The 21797-nt window shown below is 37.5% G+C and overlaps 1 protein-coding gene across 1 annotated transcript in view; it reads left to right on the top strand.

The window, feature by feature from the left end:
- The first annotated feature begins 9686 nt into the window (after nucleotides 1-9686).
- The window catches only part of LANCL1 (LanC like 1), a 47993-nt gene continuing 35882 nt past the window's right edge, over nucleotides 9687-21797 (top strand). The window contains exons 1-2 of the mRNA XM_037850194.1: nucleotides 9687-10009; nucleotides 13212-13329. Coding sequence (XP_037706122.1) covers nucleotides 9929-10009; nucleotides 13212-13329 — 199 coding nt within the window. The 5' untranslated portion in view covers nucleotides 9687-9928. The remainder of the gene's footprint in view (nucleotides 10010-13211; nucleotides 13330-21797) is intronic.

Raw genomic sequence — 21797 nt, 5'->3', positions numbered from 1 at the left:
CATGTCTGATAGAGGACTTGTATGCAGAATATAAAAGGAATTCCAAAGCTATTAAGAAAGCAAACACCTAATTTAAAAAGGGGGGGAGGGACGACAAAGGATTTGAACAGACACTTCTTCAAAAATTATATATTATGAGAAACAAGCATATGAAAAGATGTTCAACATCTGTTAGAGGTTGAATTGTGTCCCCCAAAAGGCCATGGTCAAGTCCTAACCCCTGATTCTGTGAATGTGACCTTATACAGAAACAGGGTCTTTGAAAATGTTAGTTAACATGAGGACAACTGGATTAGGGTTGGCCCTAATCCAATATGACAGAGTCCTTGTAAGAAGAGAAAAGTGATGCAGACAGACAGGGAGAACTCCAGTGGCAACTGAGGCAGAGGTTGAAGCCCAAGGATTGCCAGCAGATCACCAGAAGCTAGAATGAGGCAAGGAAGAATTATCCCTACAGAATTCAGACTAATAGCCTTCAAGACTGTGAGACAATAAATGTCCATCGTTTTAAGCCATCCAGTTTGTGGAATTTCATTACAGCAGCCCTAGGAAACTAAGACAACATCAATAATATAGGGAAATGAAAATTAAAACCCCAACAAGATACTACTACACATCCACTCAGAAGGCTAAAATTAAAAAGACTGACCATACCAAGTGTTCAAAAGGATGTGGAGGAACTGGAACTCTCATTTACTACTAGTGGGAATGTGAAATGGTACAACCACTTTGGTAAGCAGCGTAGTAGTTTCTTAAAGTTAAACATACTATTAACATACTACATTTGTGTGCTAGTTTGGTTGTATTATGTCCCCCAAAATGCCATGCTCTTTGATGCAATCTTGTGGGAGCAGATGTATTAGTATTGATTAGGTTGGAATCCTTTGATTGAGTGTTTCCATGGAGATGAGACTCAATCAGCTGTAGGTGAGACCTTTGATTGGATAATTTCCATGGAGGTGTTACCCCACCCATTCAGGGTGGTTCTTAATTGAATCACTGGAGTCCTATAAAAGCGTTCATAGACAGAAGGAGGTGCTACAGGCAAGAGAGACACTTTGAAGAATGCACAGGTGCTGAGAGTGGAGCGCAACACACCTGGGATCAGCAGACGTCAGCCACGTGCCTTCCCAGCTAACAGAGGTTTTCTGGATGCCATTGGCCTTCTTTCGGTGAAGTTATATTTGTATTGAGGCCTTCATTTGGTCATTTTCATGGCCTTCAGACTGTAACTTTGTAACCAAATAAACCCCCTTTATAAAAGCTGATCCATTTCTGATATTTTGCATAACGGCAGCATTAGCAAACCAGAACACCTTGCACTTCTAGGCATTTACTCAAGAAAAAAAAGATGTATACCCATACAAAGACTTGCACGTGAATATTACTAGCAACTTTATTTGTAATTGTCAATGACTGGGAACAACCTGAATGTTCATCAACAGGTGAATGGACAAACAAATTGTGGTATATCCGTATAATGGAATAACACTGCGCAATAAAAAGAATTGAGTTATTGATACACACAACATGGATAAATCTCAAAATAATGCTGCTGCGTGAAAAAAAACTGAGTACCTCCTATATAATTCTTTCATATAAAATTCTAGAAAATTCAACAAACTAATCTTTATTGGCAGAAAGCAAATTAGTGGTTTTCCAAGGCCAGGATCAGGGGTTGTGAAGAAGGGGTAGGAAAGAGGGTTTACAAAATGGTATGAGAAAATTTGGAAAGTGATGGATATGATCATTATCTTGATTGTAGTAATGGTTTCAAAAGTGCATACCTAAGTCAAAACTTATCAAACTGTATACTTTAATTATCCACTGTTTATTGTATGTCAGTTATGTCTCAAAAAATTCTTTTAAAAAAAAAACATTCCATTGTCTTTAGGATAAAGTGTAGGCTCCTTATCATGTCTTATAAGAACTTACAGGACAAGTGTGTCTCTGCAACCTCTTTTCCCTCCAGACCTTCTCCCCTCCTCTCCCTGCACTTCAGCTGGGTTATTGGGGTTTATCTGACACCATTTTTGTACAAGTTTATTCCTCTGTCTTTCCAGGATGATCACCCCCTGCTCCCCTTTACTTAGCTCCCTGCCATGCTTCCTTCCAACTCAGCTCAGATATCACCTTCCAGGAAACCTCCTTGACTGGCCCACTTCAGGTTAGGTGCCTTTTCTATGAGTTCCTACAGTTTCCTGCACATCTATAGAGCATGACATTTATGCATATTGTAATCATTGTTTACTTGTTCATCTTCTTACTAGATTACAAGGTACTTCAGATCATAAATCACATCTTTTACTTTTGTATTCTCCAAATCTAGAAAACAATAGGTTCTCCCAAAGCACTTATTTGAAACACCTATTTAATGAATGAGTGAATGGATGAATGAAGGAACAAAAGAACCAACAAATGGACCAGAGAATATAATTTGGAGTCATGTACACAGGCCCAACCTTTACATATGCGGGCACAGATGATATATGCATGAACAGATTCATGTAAACAGACATCATGTGATTTTTGCAGCAAACATACAAGGTTTGTCTGACACCATATACATCATCAGTTTAGCTGAACTCTACTCTTAAATATTCAGAGGGAGGAAAATGCAAGTTTGTTGCAAGAATTAATTAGGAATTTATAATGGAGGGTGGGGGGTGTGAGAGGGGCCTGGGTAGCCACAGGCAGCATGGGAGACCTGATGTCTGGCAGGGGGCAGGGATGGGAGGAGGGAAATATTGAGGGCTGGAGCTGCCTGGGTGGAGGTAGCCATAATAGTGGGTGGTTAAGCATATTGGTTCTGAGTCAGAAGGGCTGGGGTCTCCACTTGCTTGATGGTGACCTTGGAAAAGACACTTAACTTTGTAAGGCTCAGTTACCTGCCCTAAAAAGTGGGACAATAATAGTAATGGCTGCTTAAAAGAATATTGCAAGGATCAAGAAATATGCCTGGCACACAGTAAAGGCCCTGTAAGCAGTAGATGTCGTTCTTAGGAAGAGACTATTAGCCAATTCCCCCTTTTTTGCTTCTATGTGTTCCTGCCAACAACACCCAGTGCTCCTAAAGATGTATAAGTCTTCACACACAGAGAGTGACAGCATACCTCCTGCTACCCTCAGCTTCTCTGCCTAGTTCCTGACTTAATGGCATGGAGCTTTATTAAAGAACTGTAAGTTAGGCAAAATGATGAAAAGTTGCAAAACAGAATTATTCTGCCTAAAGAAAATCAGATTAAGGTTTTAAAACTTACAAATGACTAGTCATGACTAGTTATTCTCCACCCTGCTCAAAACATGTTCAAACTCCTGGTTGAGATTTTTAGGTTAGATCTGAGAAAGGACTCCTGGAAATAAGAGCGGCTAAAAACTCTAATTGACTTCCAAAAGAAATTATTAATCCTCCTTTCCAGAAGCACCTAAGGTGAAACAGCTCTCTGTAAGTACAAACTGGGTTAGGTTAGAGTGAACAGATATATATATGATCTTATTCCTCTTTTATTTTTTTAATAGTAGTCCACAAAATAATTTTTGGGCTACTATGTATCAGTGTAAATTGGAGGGCATAATTCACAGAATCTCACAGTCTACTGGCTACAATTTACTACCACAGTTTCTGTATTCAGGACCTTTTTTCTCTCCTCTATAATGGGTTCAGAAAATCATACAAAAATCTTGTTAAAAATAAATGCATATTCACCCCAAACCTCTTTAATCTGACTCTCTGACTGTGAAGTTACCCAGGGAAAAAACTTGGTGTAATTCCTCTGCCTGAGAATCTGACCTTCCTTTTCTCAGCCAGCTCAAAGAGCAGCCTGACCTAGGCTTTGAGGCTCAACTCAGGTATACTGAGGAAGGCAAAGGAGCCAGCTCCTCCCTTCAACTATAGCCCCGGGTGTTGCAGTCCCTCCTCTGCACCTGCAGCCACTGACCAACAGGAACATGGCCACTGTAAGATGATCCCATGTGGCAGCAGTACGATGAACCAGCTGAATTCCTGAAGTTTCCTTTGAAGCCCATAAGCTACACTGCAAAATTCATCTTGCCCTGAAGTAGCAGCTTCTCCCACCTCTTATAATAAACTATAATACCCTCACATCATTACTCACCTTTACATTTGAACTCTTGCTCCTTATGGCAAACAGAAAGGAAAAGTAAAGTACAATGATGTGGCTACTAAGCAAGTTGGAAAACTGTGAAATTTCTCTTTTAAATAATTGAAAATTGCCTGTTGTAAGGCAATTTTAAAGCTTAAAATAGGGACTATTATTGGGATCAGCATGACTCTCCGTTGGCTACTTACTTCCCTCCTGCTGGGCAGGACTGCAAAATATGCAAAAAAAAAAAAAAAAAAAAAAAGGCCCTCAAAATGGGACAATATTTCAGTATGTCATATGGCCTTGAGTAATATATCATCTCATTCTATGGGTGAGTTTTGTGTGGTTGAGTAGAGATGGAGGCAAATGCAATCTACCTGATTAATGATTCATTGTTGTGAGCAGGCTCCCAGAACACCTTCAAGCAGAGAAATGGGAACCTGCATAATGTCAGCAATGCACTATAGGTACACACTTTCAACAACAAAGAGGAAAATCTCCTTTTCTTTTTATTCTGAAAGTCATACACTAAGCCTGTTAGTTAAAATCCCTTTTCAAACATTAAGTGTGGAGAGAAAAAAATGTTAAATTGTTTGTACATTTTTTCCAATTTTCTGTACTCACAGTCTTTTTAATCTTCTAAGGAACCCCTTGCACACCTGTGTTTCACATAATAGCAGTTTTCACCCCGCAGGTACCATTAAAGAAAGGAATCTGTCAACACACTAATAAGTCCTGACAGGGGGTGGGGTGGGCGCGGGGGAATGCTGCAGGCACCACAGGAAATGCTGTCTCTGGGAAATTAAAAATGTGTACCATAGTGTGCATCACGTATGTCTGTTTATGTTTTTGTTTCCTCCACTGGCAATAGCGCCTATCAATCCATGAATTCTGTACTACGGGAAAAACACAAAATTGCTTCAGTATCACACAGACCCAGTTGGATGTTAAACCAACAGCATGGTGATACTGAACTCAAACTTAGGTAACAGTTGCTTTACACTTCTTTGGAATGGAAAAGGAATTGGGCACTCTCCACAAAGAGATGTGATACTTCAAGAAAAAAAGTAAAAGATGTTTGTCTGATTTTGTGTTCTCTCTTTTCTTTTTCTATTTTTGGTGGAGCAGAATTTTCTGGGACAAAGAAGGAAAGAATATGGAGTCTTGTGATCTGCCTTCTACCATAGTCCAATGATCCAGCTGTCACGAAAGTTCAAAGGAATATGTAGGCGAAAACAGAGAAGGTGTGGATGCTAGGAGATTAGAGGCCGAGGGAACACAACAGAAACTTAAGCATGATGACCATTTGACAGAAGACATCTAGTATCCATTACTAGAACTTTCCTTATGCATTGGAGACTGCTATCTGTCCACCAAAGTCAGTCCTCTTCTTTCATAAAGGCAGGACACATGGCTGCTCAGCAGAAGGACTTCATTTCACAGTCTGCCAGGCAGCTGGAGGTGGCCATCTGTCTAAATTCTCACCAGTGCAATAATGAGGGGATGAGGAATGGCACTTCCTAGCCTGGGGCTGAAGACATCATATGTGCACTCTTCCATGTTTTCCTGACCTTACCACAAGCTGGAAAACAGACATGCTTATGATCCAGCATGGACCTTGCAGACAAAGATAACATTCTAAGTGAGGGAAGAGCAAAAGATGGAAGGAATCTGCAATCCTGAATGACCACATGGAGCAGAGCCAGGATGAACTAAAAGAAAAACAAATTTCTATTTATTTCAGACATCATGTTTTTGGGCCTTTTTGTAATGCTACTTGGCATTCACCCTAACTGCTTGATATACATTATAACACCTTGAAATTGAGGTCTCAGAATGGGACTAAAAAGCTTCAGATAATACTTATTTTCTCTGTTTAATATAAACCTTTCTACATTTCTAGGGGTAAATGAACAATAAGTTTTAAAATGATAAATAAACAATAGAGGCAATAATAAAATGGTTGTTTTCAAGGAGTTCACACAGGAACTCTTGACAAATTGAGAGAGGAACATTACCAAATTTTCTTCAAAGAAATCATACTAAATATATCAAAAATGGAATGATACTTGAAAAATCATCAATATTCAAACCTGTATTAATCACAAATATCTTCAGCCACCAAAGTCATAGTTGAGAGCATAGGTACTGAATATCAGGCATTTTCCTTCTGAGTCAGAGCCAAGGAGGGATTCTCTGGGTTTGTTCTCTAACAATGAAAGATGAGTTCTGTATGATTTGTAGTAATTCAAATTCTTGGGTTTTTCCCACTAACAAAGGGGGGGACCTCTTCATGCTTTGACTATATTTGAACTTTCAATAACAATTCTACTTCCCTCCCCAAAATAAGAACATGCTTTCTGCTATATATAAAAGTGCACTCCAAATAGATTAAAGACCTAAATATAAAAAATAAAAATCTAATAAAATAAAATGTAAGAATTTATTTTTGCAGCCTGAGTGGCTGAAGTCTTTTTGAACATGATGACAAATCCTCAAATTATAATGTCAAAATTGCATGTGTTTAACCTCATCAAAATGAAGGATTGTGTTCAACAAAGGATACCATAAAGTTAACAGAGTAGAGAAGATATCCACACTATCTCAAGCCAAAGGGAATTAGCATCTAGAATAGATCACCTCCTCCCTCCTCCCCCCAAAAAAAAACAAACTCAATAACAACGGCAACAACAAAATAATAACTCCTACAAATCAGTAAGACAAAATTTGATACCCAATAGAAAACTGGGCAAAGGATATGAAGAAGCAAATCTCAAGTGAAGCCCTAGATATATGAAGCCCTAGGTATACGAAGAAAAGCTCAACACCATTAGCAATAAAAGAACTGAAAGTTTAAACATCAAGGAGCTTCCATTTTGCCCATTAGAATGCCAAAAATTAGAATGCTAGACAATATCATGTGTTGGAGAGAAGGTGGGAATAACAGAAACTATTAGCTCTGCTTCAGGGATATAACTAGTTCAGTGGTTGAGGAAAGCAATCTGATAGTACTAAGGAAATTAAGTATGTGACTATCCTATGATTTAGCAAACTTATTTCTAGGTATACAATTTGTGAATGTGCACGCCTAGTTCTGTATTAAGAGAACATGTCCCTGGATAGTCTTGGCTGTTTTATTCTGATGTTCAAGTTAATGTCCATCATTAGGGAAATACATAAGAAAATTGAGATGGAAGCATACTATGACAATATTATGCAACTATCTAAAACAACAAACCAAAGTACATAGAGCAACATAGATAGGTCTAAAACACAAACTACTGAGTATTTAAAACATCATTCCACTTATTAAAAATACATACCCATGCAAAACATGACATAATTTTCAAAGGATTAAACATTGTAATGGTTTCCTTCTGGAGAAGAGGTATGGGTTGGAGAAAGGGATTGAGGTGAAAAAATAGAGCCTTGCATGCACTGATGATGTACTAAAAACTGAACAGTATAATTAACTCAATTCTGTACTACTTCAGTGGGTCTTAACTGGGAAAAATTTCTGCCCGCTCCCCACCCCCGACATTTGGCAATGCCTGGAGACATTTTTGGTTGTCACTGTGATGATGGGGGCAGTGTTACTGGCGTCTAATGGACAGAGGCCAGAAGTGCTGATAAATATCCAACAAGGAACAGGAAGGCCCCTCACAACAAAGAAGCATCTGGTCTAAAATGTCAATAGTGCTGAGGTTGAGAACCCCTACATTATCTCAACCTTATCCATTTACTTCTTTGATTTTGGGGAAGCTGTACTTGAAGCTGACCAAGATGCTCCTTTCTTCTCTACTCTCTCTAATTCCTTACTGTTGGGTAGTGAATCATGTACCCCATGAAAGATATGTTCAAGTCTTAATCTTCATTCCTGTGGGTGTGAACCAACTTGTAAATAGGACCTTTGAAGATGTCATTATTAATTAAGGTGAGGCCAAACTGAATGAGGATGGACCATAATCCAATATGGCTGAAGTCCTTATAAACAACGAAAATTGGACACGGAAGTACGGAAATGGAAGCAGAAGTCAGTGGAAACCAGAGGAAGGGACATAAGGAGACAGAGATCATGGCAGCCCTGGCAAACTAAGACACTCCTTCTATTTTCCTCCTCCACTCTTTTTTCATTTGTGTTCAAGCACATCTACTCCCATATATTGCCTCACTTTATCATGAACTTACTTAAATATCACACTCATTTTTAGTTGCTTATATAAAGATCGTGAGTGGAATAAACTGATAGGAAGACTTTGATAATTAAAGAAGAATCAATTGACAAAATGTCTCAGTTCTGTTGCCTTTTCTCTCGTATAATTGAGTTGCTCTTCTCCAGAAAATATCTTTTAAAATATGAAGGTTATCCAATTTAAGATTCGCTTAGGACCTCTACAAAATCTTTATGAATTTGGTAAAGAATATTAGTAAGAAGAAAGCAAAGTTACAGTTAAAAAGAACAGACTGAGCCAGAGTAGGAGAAGAAATAGAATGAAGGATGGCAACCACAGAGGGACAAACTTGGGAAGGAGGGATTGAGCCTCAACACTGAATGTTTGGTACTAAGGTCCCATCTTGAAACATAAGGGAAAGAAAGAGAGAAGAGAGTGACTCTTCGGGACTTTTTAAACTGAACTCCAAACTCCTCTGAGCAACAGAATGGGCCTAATCAGTACCAGGTGGGATTTAAGTTTAAATGAAAGGAACATTTTTCAGATAATGGTGATTGTTGGACAAGGAAATTGAATGTTGTGAAATCTCTTACTGTTGGTCCTCAGAGTTTTTTAAAAGGGGTTGGTATTCTTTATTATAATCCAATTTAGCCTGAAGACCAGATTACATTTCTTAAAAGCCATGATTTGTGTTTCCATATATTTTTTTCCGAAATTTCGTCCCTTGTCATTTGATATCCTGTCTTTTGGGCACTCACATTCCCTGCTGAGTGCCTTTGAGTATAAATTATTCCCAAAAGGCATTAAGATTTCCCTCTCTTTAATATACCCTAACTTTTTTTCGTTGTTGGCGATGGTTTTTTGTTGGCTTCGTTTTGTTTTGCTTTTAAGAAATCAAAGAAAAAGTTTGGAAGGTCTCTGGAGAGAAATTATCCTAACCAGTTTTATTTAGTCCAAGCAGGAGGACTATGAATACATTCAGTTCTTAAAACAGTCGTTTTCCTTCTCCAGATAAAAAATGTCTAGTTCCTATAAATCAGCTGGACTTCAATTTGTTTTCTTAAAAAATAAAAAAAAAAACTAAGGAGCGAAGAAAGGTGGGAAATATTGGGTACATTTGCATGTTATTCTAAGATACGTCCGCACTATGGTTACTCAGAAATTAAGTCATCCTGTAATTATTCTTTAGAAATCACTCTCCTGTCTCTTTAACAAACTGAAAATGAGAAGGGGGCAGGCCTCCGATAGCGCGAAGGTCCTGATTGGTCCGGCTGGCAGGAAGTGGGCGGTGAAAGCGCCGCTTCTGTTATTGTCCGAGGCTGCAGGGTGAGGGATCTGGGTTTTACTGGGCTGTGGCACACCCGACCTATATTTTCTTCAAAGTGCGGGCGTGGGAACGTGGGGCGCAAAACGGGCCCCCTTTATCCCTTTGGGTGCGGGGCCCTAGTGGCCTTTTCGCGGAATTGCCGCGCCATAGGGGCTGGGCCGCACTGGGCCTGGGGTCCGCTCGGACCGCCCAAACTGCGCGGTTGCCCGGGAGCTGGCGGAAAGGAGGCGTCGGGGTACCGGCTGCAGCCCTCGCAGCCTGGTTGCGGTCGTCTTCTTAACCCAGGTTCTTTTTTGTCCCTGTTCTGCAGGCTCGCTTCCGGCGTCATGGCTCAAAGGGCCTTCCCGAATCCCTATGCCGATTATAACAAATCCCTGGCCGAAAGCTACTTTGATCCTGCCGGGAGGGTGAGTTTGAGATATATCTGCCTGCATTGCCACCTCCCCTCCCGTATTCGGAAAGGACTTCTGTTTTGTCTGAAAGAAATGGATGAGCAGCCCCTTTTGAAAAATGTAGAATGTGAGGGGGAATATGTATTTAAAACATAAATATGTATTAAAATATGTAATTTGAGCTTTAGCATAATGTTGGATTTCTATAAGAAACAAGAGTCCTTGTCAGTATTATTTGAAATAACCCCAACCATTAATGATAATATGTTTAGTGGCAGGTTTTGGATTTTCTTTCTACGTTGGTTTGCTTCTTAAAGAGAGATGAAGTATCCTAATGGTATTCAGGCATGCCATTGTTTATCATGTTATGTTTGTACATGTTTTTAGAAGTGTTAAGTATCGACCAGGTAATGACTAGTAAACTTGCATGTGTGGTAAGGCCATCTTTAAACTGAAAGTTGGAACAGAAATTTGGAACACAGGCCTGAAATCCTTTGTACCATTTCCATCCACTCAGGAAATCCCCCCAGCTTAAAAAATTAGAAAATTAAACTGTTTTACACCTCAGAAGCCACTGTGCAAAAGAGAGCCTGGATGTGAGATACCAGGGTAGGGGCCAGTGTTTTCTCTTGCCTCTTTAAGTTTTGAGAAACTCTTAAGAGTTTAAAATGGAAGAAGTGACCTCTTTTGGTGCACACACAGTTTTTAATTTTACCAGTTTATTTATTCTAAATTTGTCAGTCATGCAAAAAGCACTTCACATGTGATACAATAGACTTACAGTTTTCATCATTATAGATTAACTTTTTTTGGTAATGCCGGTAGGGGAGAGAAGAAAGACATGAAGAAGAGGTGTAGGCTGCCAAAGTATGCATGGAGTTAGGGTCATTCTGATTATTTGAAGACCAATACTGAACTGCCCAAACAAAGCTTTCTATAATTGTCTTGCTGTCAGGTGACTTCCTTTTGGCCATCTGGGGCGGTGTTTTGCCTAGCTCTGCAGGTCCTGGAGTCAAAGCATATGCCTGGTCATGTTGGAAGAGTACATGCTGCTTCATGCTAAATGGGCAAAGAAAACACTTGAAGGATATGTCCTAATGCTAGAAGCCTTCAATAAAATGGAGCTCACTATTTAGGGTGCTTATAAATTAAATGCTTTTACAAATTTAACTCTTTACTCCTAAGGGAGAAAAAAAGGCATTCATAAATTTAAACCAGGGTCCCCTGGCCCAAAAGTAATAACAATTTATTGTCTAACATGATTTTTTGACAGATCCCAGAAAATAGGTAGAAACTAGCATACGGCTTCTAAAAATGTTTAATGTTGAACACAAAGGATTGGACTCTGGAGAACTGTCCTCTAATTTGTTAACCCCAAGATTTCAGTAAGAAACCGATTTGTTCTTTGGCATCTATCAGGAAAAAAAGGCTTTTAGAGTTTTTGCTATAGTCTGAATAATTCAGTTTAATAAATCAGTTTTAACTCTCAGGCAGGTCACCTTTATTGACTGCAATATGCACCAAATAGAAGGTACATTTCCCTTCCTGCATTGTTCTCATTATTCTTGGTGTCTTGAAATGAGGCCAAGCAAGATGATACATTATATATGATCTATGTACACAAGATAACTTGTTCTTATGTAGATGTACTCTTCTCTAGTTGAGATTTAAAGACCTTTTATATTAATCATTGAAGTATATTTTATCTTACTAAATGTGTTTTCAAGACCTATTGAAGTCTTAACCTGTTGGCAGAAGTTGTTAAATAATGGGAGTGTGCCTGTCAAAAAATGCGGATTCTTCTTCAGATATATGTAATAAATACAAAGGATTATACTAGTGCTCCAGAATAAATAATCCAGATACGATTGATAAGTCTCATTTGCCTTATCAGACATACTCCTCATAAGTGAAACTTAATAATGTCTTTTTATTATTTTTACCATTATAAATTCTGATATTGTCTTCTTTTATCCAGTGTTAAGATTCCCTTTTTTAACAATGACATTATGATGCTAACTGATAGTGGTTAGGTTTGTTTTTACAGTCCTTACCTGGTGAAATAAATGTTTGTACCCATCTAACATTCCCAACATTGTTTTGAACTTTTACTTTGTGAAATCCAAGTTTGAGAACTACAGCAGATTCCTAAAATTATTGAGGGATTCATTTAAGTGAACTTTTAAGAGCCTTACTGATTCATTATATACAGAACTTTAAAGATAATGTTTTAATCACCTTTAGGAGGAATAACAATGAATGGTAGGCTTCACAGTTTGCTCAGCATCTGTTGGGCCGTCATACAGATGTTACTAGTCCCAATGCTCCAGCTTTAGTGTACTTTCAGTCCATATCCAAATGATTAGTGTCATAGACCCTTGGCTTTCTTAAGAATAGTAAAAATGTTAACATTCACATCCCTGAGTGCCGAAGATGTGTGACATGCAATCTCCTTTGATCCTCCAAGTACTTCTGTCTTTATTATTCTGACTTTATGGTGGCAGTTGAGGGAGACAGAAGTTAAGAGTTGAACAAGATCATTCAGCTGGGCAAGGATATAACCAAACTCTTCATTGAGTAAAATTTATTAAGTCCCTCTTTTTTGCCACATGCTGTGCTGGGCAAGGGTTTTGTGGTTCTAGGTTTGTCATTCTTTCCACTCTGTCTGAGACTTCCCTTTCCGTGATTTTTTTTCTTTTTGTCTCTGCGTTTCTTACACTGCTTCTACAGTGTTTTTTTTAAAAAAAAATTATCCATTTTTTAAATAACAAAAGCAATTAGAATGTTTTCTTGAGGGATTAGCATTACTGCTGCTTGAATCTTAAAAACAGCCACCATCTTCTGATTAATTGTTAATAAAAAACTATCATCATACAATTATAATAAAAAATATTGGTTTAAATAATAGATGATCCCCATAAGGTAGAAAATTACTTAAAGCCAGTTTATCATAAATGGTCTATTTTAGTATATAACTAAAAATTTTATATGAAACATTTAAGTTACAACAGCATTGAATAGGAAAACATAGTAGTACATTTGTTTTGTTGAGTTGTTGTTATTTTTATTGTTAAGAATAAATAGTTGTCCAGTTCTCCCATGTAGAAAAATGTGACCTAAGTGGAAATGTAATACCCTCCTATTTTTGATAACCTGTGATCTAGGAAGTTAACTGTCCCATATTTTTTCATATTTGTTTTCCCTTTAATATCTACAGCTGACTCCTGAGTTCTCACAATGCTTGAGCAATAAGATTCAGGAGCTTCTTCAGCAAATGGAGAGAGGCCTGAAGTCAGCAGACCCTCGGGATGGTACAAACTACACTGGCTGGTCAGGTATGGAGTGCTGACTGAGCTGGCACAGGCATTGGCCGTCAGTGCCAAAGTGTCACCTTTCGAGAGCTGTCTGACCTGTAAAGTCATCTTGTATCTGCATTTGAGTAATTGCTCTGGGACAGTGCCATGCTCTCAACCTAGCCTTGGTACCTTTTAGATTTTTTTTTCCTTTTTTTTTTTTTTTTTTTTTAATAGCTCAGGAAGAAAATTAAGGGACTATTCACTTCTTAGGAGAGCTGCATATAATAATAGATCTTAGTAGACTGATGCATAATAATAGGATCTAATAGGCTGAGAGTATATTTTACGTATCCCCAGGATCCTTTTCACACTGGGATATAAACATTAAATACATAAGCTAAATCCCACTTCAAAGGAGAAAAATTCAGCAGTAGCACCACCGTTTGTGCATTTTTGTGTTCGATTCTTTGTCAGGTGGCAGAAAACTTTCTGAGTCTTTTAGATTTTTAAACAGTGACTTGAATTGAAAGGATGGTAAGCAGACAATTTTGCCTGACACAGATTTGGGTGGCTACTCTACTTGTGGGGAGAAAAATTGAGGTTCCACATCACAGTGTTACTTTGGAGATAGAATTGCAGTGGGATGAGTTGAAAAGAGTCCCAAAATACAGTGTGTGAAACAGAGTAAAGAGGATTTGTCATAGGAAATAAAACATGTCCTGAAGTTTCAGCTTTTTAGAAAATTAACCACATAATAGGTTCCCATACATGAAAACAGGGATGAACATAGGTTCTGTGAACTAATCCTTCCATGTGGTCATTACTGGTTGGTTTGCATTAGCAGTGTCACCAGTCACTGAGGGGTATTTTGAACACTTGGAGAAAGTTTAGGAAGAAATAGTATGTTAGTGTCAAAAAGGTGAGAGGAGAACCCAAAGAAAGAAATTTAAAGATCTGCAGTGAGTTTGCTTAATGTAGAGAAATAGAAAGACGACTTCATATTCTTGAAGAAAGCACACAGTTTAGAGACTCGATATTTCCCATTTATTTTGAAGAATGAACAAGGTGGAACACATTTGCAGCTTCAAGAATTTGAATTTGATTGTAAGTCAGTGATGCTTGTCATAAAAACTTAGGTTCCTAGGCCTCACAGCAGCAATTCTAATTTAACAGGTCTTGAGCTGGGCCCAGGAATATGTATTTTACAAGCACTTCGTGGTCCTGTGGCAAATGGCAATCTATGGACTGCATTTTGAGAAATCTTTTTATGAGAAAAATTTACTAATAGCAATCTCTTGGCAATCTTTTTTTAATAAAAACAGGTGATTGTTTCCTTATAAGGATGGGAAGGCAGATAAAATCAGAATAAAATGATAATCTCTCAGGGATATTAAAGGTCAGTGTTTTTAAAGGGAATGGACTAGATAATGTCTGACCATCCCTGTTGTAGTATAGTTTTATGGTGTTTGTGGATTTTAGAAGCTTAACACAAGAAATGTTGAGATGAGAATAAAATGAAAGTATTTTGCTTCATGAGGAAAGTTATAACTTTCATTTCTTGAGCATCTACTGTGTTCCAGGTGTGGGGTTGTTGGTAGATTAATCTCATCAATGAACATTACTATTCTTTATTTAAAACTGAAGATCTGAGTAAAAGAGGATAAGTACAATGCATTGTCTTTAGCTTTCCTCTTGATTGCTACATCATAATAGTATATAAGGCCCAAACTTTTGTAACTTTTCCTAATACATTTAAAGTCTCTGTTCCACACACAAAAAAGGGACTGCAACAGATGGCTAGACTTAATTTCAGGAATGATTACAAAAATAATGACTTAAACCTCCAAATCACTCGTTCAGGTGAGCTTATATTTCTAGGTATTAATAAGATATCTTGCTTTAGGGGGGAAATAAGTGGGGATTTATTTCAAGTTTGAATTAGTTTGACTATGTTAGGAAAAGTCACCAGTCAAGGCCCTTATTGCCAGGGCTAATTGATAGATGAAAACTTAACCTTTCCTTGGAAATAGATAAGAAATTTCACTCCAAACTAAAATGCAAGTTTGTTCTTTTTTTCTTTTTTGGCAACATGGGGTTTCTGGCATCATCTCCTTTGAATATCAATATCCAGCAACCTTTTATCTTTAAGTATCTATGATACTCATTGCTTGGTCTGGAAAGCAGTTTATGTGGCAAATGTCTGAAGTACATTGGCACACTAAGCAGTTTAGGATGTCTTCAGTTGCTAGTTGTTTTATGATGTAACATAGAATCTTCATAAATTTGCTAATGGCTTTTGAGGCAAGGTTCCTAAAGTCTCCTAATAGAACACTGTTAAAAAGTCATTATTCCCACATGAAATAGACTGTCTCCTCCAGTGTTTTGAAGAGTAAAATGCTTCCTTGAGCTGGTGTTCAGACAATCTGAAGAGCATAAAACTCTGAGTTGCAGTAAAAACTAAAGCAGATTCCACCACAAAAAAAAAAAAAAAAAAAAAATCAGAATGTTAATTCCTTCTCCTCCTTTTATCTTATATCTTACCAAGTGTCAACTATTCAAAACTGCAATTTTATGACAAAAACATGCATTCACAAGCATGTTAACACAATCAAAAGTCTTAGCATTGTGTGCCAAAGCAATATTTATATAACTAACTGTAGATTGTGTGGTACTTTGTGTGTACGCTATGCTATTTTTCAAAAAATAATACTTTTTAGGGGGCAGAGATTATATTTAACTTTGTTCAGCTCCAAATTCATGTAATGTTTTTACAAATACTCATTTATTATTTCCTCCTGTTGTAACTCAACCAAAATTCTGTTACTTTGGGAAACACTAGTTCATTGTAGAAAATCTTAAAAACTTACTTCCTTTTTCAACATTGATGTTTATATTTATTATCAGTATACAATGAGAGCTTTTGCAGGTCTTCATTATATTATTCATCACATACTTTGTATGAGAGACTACATGATTATTACAATTAGTTAGAACTTTAAATTACCGTCTTACTTTAATTCCCCACCAAATGTGTGATCTGATAGTTAATGCCTGTTCAGTTAGGATTAGGATTAAAAATAGAATTAGATTCAGCTGCGTATGTCCCCAAAAACAAAATAACAGTGACTTAAATAAGATAAAGTTAATTTTTCTCTCATGAAAAAGTAGGCTAGAGAGAGGCAGTCCAGAGCTGATTAGCCTCAGAATGTCACCGGGAAACTGGACTCCTTTCTTTCTGCTCCGTCATCTCATAGCCACTAGCTTATACCTCTTGGTTCAGAATGGCTGCTGAAGATCCAGGCATTACATCAACATTTCAGGCTATAAAAAAGAAGCAGCAAAGAAAAGTGTATTCCCTCCCTTTAAAAAGGCTTCCGGAAAGTCCCACTTAACTTTTCACATTACTTTTCATTGTCCGGAACTTAGTGACATAGTCACTCCTTTTAGCAAGGAAGGGTGGTAAATATAGCCTATTAGCTGGGCTTCTGTTAACTAAAGGAAAGGGGAGAATGGATTTTGTTACAAGGCCTAGCAATCTCTGCTGTAAGTCCTATATGACAAGAAAAATGACCCTCTTCTTTATTCTGACATTTTGCACAAGGCATTTGGACAGTGAGCCTCAACTTCTCCATTTGCAAAAGGGATCGTCTGTCCACTTTTGGGGGATTTTTGTAAGGATAAATTTGCCAATATCTGTAAAACATTTGGAAATTTGCCAAGCAATGTTTTCCCCTCTGTTTGTTTCCAAGGACACTCTTATTTGGATTTTGATTCAGAACACCTTTATTCTTTTTTAAGTTTTTGTTCATTTCAATAAGTAATAGTCTTTTCATAAAGCCTACCATAAAAGAGAAGTGTTACAGGAATGCCAAAGCATAAGTAACTTTTTTGGAACTAGGTGTAACCTAGGAAGGAACTGCAATTGACTCTGAACTTAATACTGTGAAACATTAATATTTTCTCAGCTTGATTAAAGAGTTCCCTGCCTCACCTTTCTGCACCAAACTCTTCACAAACCCATATTTACTTGTAACAGGATTATAAAGTCCTTATTTTGATTGTACCATTCATCAATCTATAGTAAACCCCATAGTCTGATGTCTCTGTTTATACTTCATGGCTCTAAAGAAAGCTACAAAACTATGCTGCCCAACTTCATAACGCCTGATTTATGCTGTACCTGGATTTGTCTCAGTTCAGTTGATCTTGAAAATGAAAGGATTCTGGTGAAGAAATGAAGTGTATGTAACTAAAAATGTTACATATTTAGTTACAGCTGAAAAGCTGGACTGCCATTATTTTTTCCTATTCTCTGTCTTTTCACCAAAAATGAGACTAATGACAACAAGATACTTATTAGAATTTCTTCTAGGACACTTCTTTGGAAAGTACCCACACATATAAAGCTTTACTAGTAATGGTGATAAAGACAGGTTTAAATAGAAATTTTGAAAAAGTAAATCATTGCTTTAGATTGCACTTTACATTTATCGTACAAACTGTTTTACACTTTAAAACAAAAAGCCAAGATAATTTCAGGTATTGAAACAGAGGGTAAAATAGAGGGATGAGAGTGAGGTTAATGTGGGCTTTTAATAGAATTCAGACATCATTTCTTCCGAAGTCTGACATATTTACAGACAAGAATGTCACCTGTGTGTTGTCATAATACAATGTTAAAGGTTCTATACCTGACTTTTAATTTTTTAATTCTCAACAGAAACCTGAGAAACCTTGACCCTAAGAAAGAAAGGAAGGAAGGAAGAAATCTTCCCTCAGCTTTGGCACATTGGCACCCATAAGGCATATCATCATAAATCCCTCTTGTCTTACAGTTATCCAGGATTTGATTTGTGAATAATCAAATTTTCAGGCAATAATTAAGAGTTATAAAGTTATTACTATACATTATTTTTTAAAAGTGATAATTTAATGATAAAATATGTTGAATATAGTTTGGTTCCTTGGGGAATTGAAGATCATTGATATGAAGTTTTGTGATCATTTGTTGAAGGACAGCAGTTAAGATTAAAACACAGTTCCTGTTGATAAAATGTTGCTAAAATTGACATTTGAGTAACAGGAGCAAGAGTGTATGTGCATGTACACTAACAACTAATGTTATATGCCAAACACTGTTCTAAGTGAATTAATATAAACCTCACAACAACTCCATGGCATGGATACTATTTGTATCTGCATTTCACAAAAGATGAAAAAACTGAAGCAAAAGGAGGCTGAGTACCTTGTCCAAGGTTGCACAACTAGGAAGTGACAAAGTTAGGATTCAACCTGAGGGAGCCTGGCCCCAGAGCCATACTCTTGACCCTATGGATGTGTGTGTATGTGTGTTCACTCTTAACTTCTACATTTAGGTTTATGCGTACATTTTATAAGTGAGGAAGATCTACTCATAAGCTGTAGGATGGGATTGTTTAAGTAATGATAACACAATACTTGTGCTGTACAAAACTTTTTAGAAATCACTACTGAGTAGTCAGATTTAAGTGTTTTGATAAAAAACCAGAATAAGTCTTGATAGAACATGAAAGAATTTTGGAAAGAAGGAAGGAAAGATGACCTGTTAGGCAAGAGTGATTACTATTTAAAAGTCCATGGGAATGGAGACGTGACCCAGCCCATTCAAAATGGGTCCTAATCCCCTTGCTGGATTCCTTTATGAGAGGATAAAAGACAAATGAAACCCAGAGAGTTTAGAGAGAAATGACCAGAGACATTTGGAGACAGCCATTGAAACCAGAAGCTGGGAGAGAAGGATCAGCAGACATCACCATGTGTCTTCCCATGTGACAGAGGAACCCCGGATGCCATTGGCCTCTCTTCAGAGAAGATGTCCTGTTGATGCCTTAATTGACATTTTCACAGCCTTAGAACTGTAAATTTGTAACGTAAAAAACCTCATTAAGAAAGGAAAAAAGAAAAAAAGTCTATGGGAAGAAGTTATTTAGGATTGGACATAAAGTAAACTCTGTCAAGATTTATGGTCATTTGCAGTTAGAAAAATGTAATCTCCAATGTTGTTCTATAGGTTTCCTCCCCTTCCTAACCCTGTATTAATATATTTAGCATGGTTTCAGGATAGAAATTAATTGGGCTCAGCAGAAACTTTTCTTCATAACTGTATTTGAAAAGGCTTGTTGAGGATCTTCTTGAGTGAATTAATCACTCATAGTCTGAAATCAATTGGTAGTTCTTGGAGCTGTTATTAAGTGATATTTGAAATGAACAGCCTTAGTTCCTTTTACCAAAATCCTCCTTTCTAAAATTTATTGAAGTGAAGTATAATGCATCATGATACTGATACATGATATATACCAGCAATAAGTATTGAGTTGTCCATTTTTAGCCTTAATCCTTTCCTGGTATATGTACAGGAGTTATTTACAGCTTGGGTTGTCAGGGAAACATTTTAGTTATTTAGATTCCCCATCAAGAAATGTTACATATGCCTGTGTACATAGCTAACAGTTTAGAAAAATAGCAGGCATGGTGGCCCTATAAGATCAAACCCAAATGTCAGCTGCAGAGTGTTCCCAGCTGGTGTCCATAGATCTGTGACAACTCACTGGAAAGCATAACACCACAAGCCAGTGGGTTAGTCTTGATATTGTTCCAGGTAGATCATAGGTTCCAGGAAGATTGGATATTCTAGCACTTTTTAAAGTGCTTTATAAAATTGAAGCACACAATAATGCTGAAGAATTGTTATTATAAAGGGTTAAATAACCAGATAAAGTGATCATGTTAAAAATATGCATTTATAAAAAAGATTGCTTTCTTTGCAGATAATGTAAATAAACCCAAGGGGTGGTTGATTTGACCAGTGTCTTTAAGAGAGAATGAGGGAGAGTGGTAACCCTCATTTAATTTTTTTCCCCCACTCTTAACTATGCTGATTCCTAAGGGAAATGATGATCAGCTCACACTTACACACACAGGACCCTATGGGTTTTATTTCTAAAAGACATGACCTAATCTCTTTTAAGCAACTCACAAAGTTAATGAGGCTAAGATTGGCATATATTTCCTCTTTTCAAGTCCTAGATAACATTTTAAGTAAAAGAATATGCAGAGGAATCCCTAGAGTAATATTAACTTGCACTCCAAATGCAAGCTATTATAGTGTTTCAAGACACTATTCCTCTGATCTGCCTAATGTATATAGCCTTTGAGCTCTGGCCTGAGTATGTGGGTCTCAGTTACTGCTGACACCAGACTTATTTGAAAGGCATCACCCAGGCCAGGTGTTTTCTCTTTGCTATTTGATCTGCTTGTAAGTAGAGCCAGCATTTCAATGTCTAATATGAACCCTGACCAAGTAAGTGTCTTTCACCTTCATGAGAAGCACCTGTCACTCCCAACCAGCGCAGTTAGGACAAATAGAAGTAATTAAGGGCATGATTCTACACTGAATTACTTAGACCTCTTCATAGTAATCACTAGATAGATGAAGATGCTAGGAGTGGTGCCTGCTTTGTGACTGCACTTTATAGAATATTGATGTCATTGTACTGTAGGTTCTCTTAAATTGCTTACTGGGCTTGAAACAACTGTAGGGTTTTAGATGCCCCACAGTGTCCTTGGCTTAAGCATGGAGAGCAGACGGTGTTTTTAGACAGGTCAGGAGGGAGAGAAGGAAGGCTAGATGCCATGGGAGACATTTCTGAGCAACTTGACTTTTAGAGACAACACTAAGAAGGCTGGGGCCATGCCTGTCATTTTCTTTCCAGTGACTTTATCACAATGCCAGGTCCATAGTTAGTGCTTAAAAAGTATTTGTTGAATGAATGAATGAATGAATGAATGCAGAGTGCCTTGCTAACACTACTCTATACCATCTGTGAATCTAAAAATAATCATTTAAAACTAGGTGGGATGTGGGAAGGGTGCAAATTATGCCCACTTCAGATCTGTTAGGATAGGAAACAGGCAAGTCATCACATTTCTCTACTCTTCAACCTCTGATCCAACTGAGAAATAACTTCAGAAATAAGATAGGGTTTAGAATATCCATTTTATAATTGGTAAAGCTGAAAAGGAACCTGGACCTAACATGGATGTCCTCCTTCCCCTTTAACCCCCTGATTTGATAACTTATCTCCCCAAACTATGATTCCCTCTGTATTCTCTATCCCTTTAGGTCAGGGAATAGACGAAGGAGAAAAGAAGATATCTTCTGAGCGCTTGTTTGCCCTCTTTATTTTATTTCCCACTCCTTTTGATTGGGGCAATATTATTAATAGTACAGAGTCAAGACTAGTTTCATTCCCAGATTACCTACATTAAAAGTCCTGCAGTATTTGGAATTGTAGCAGCTGAAAATGCCTAGCTTTAATCTGACAACTGAGCAGACATACTAACCAATTCACCAATTCACAGTATTTGTGCCTAGTAGCTATAGGGACTTGGCATAGCAGTTTTACCGTAAGGACAGCCATGATTTATTAGAAGAAACAGAATGTGCAGTCACTTACAAACACACACAA

The sequence above is a fragment of the Choloepus didactylus genome, chromosome 9, assembly GCF_015220235.1.
Source record: "Choloepus didactylus isolate mChoDid1 chromosome 9, mChoDid1.pri, whole genome shotgun sequence".
Classification (NCBI taxonomy): Eukaryota; Metazoa; Chordata; class Mammalia; order Pilosa; family Megalonychidae; genus Choloepus; species Choloepus didactylus.
The sequence above is the reverse complement of the archived record's forward strand: the minus strand, read 5'-3'. Positions and strand labels throughout refer to the sequence as shown.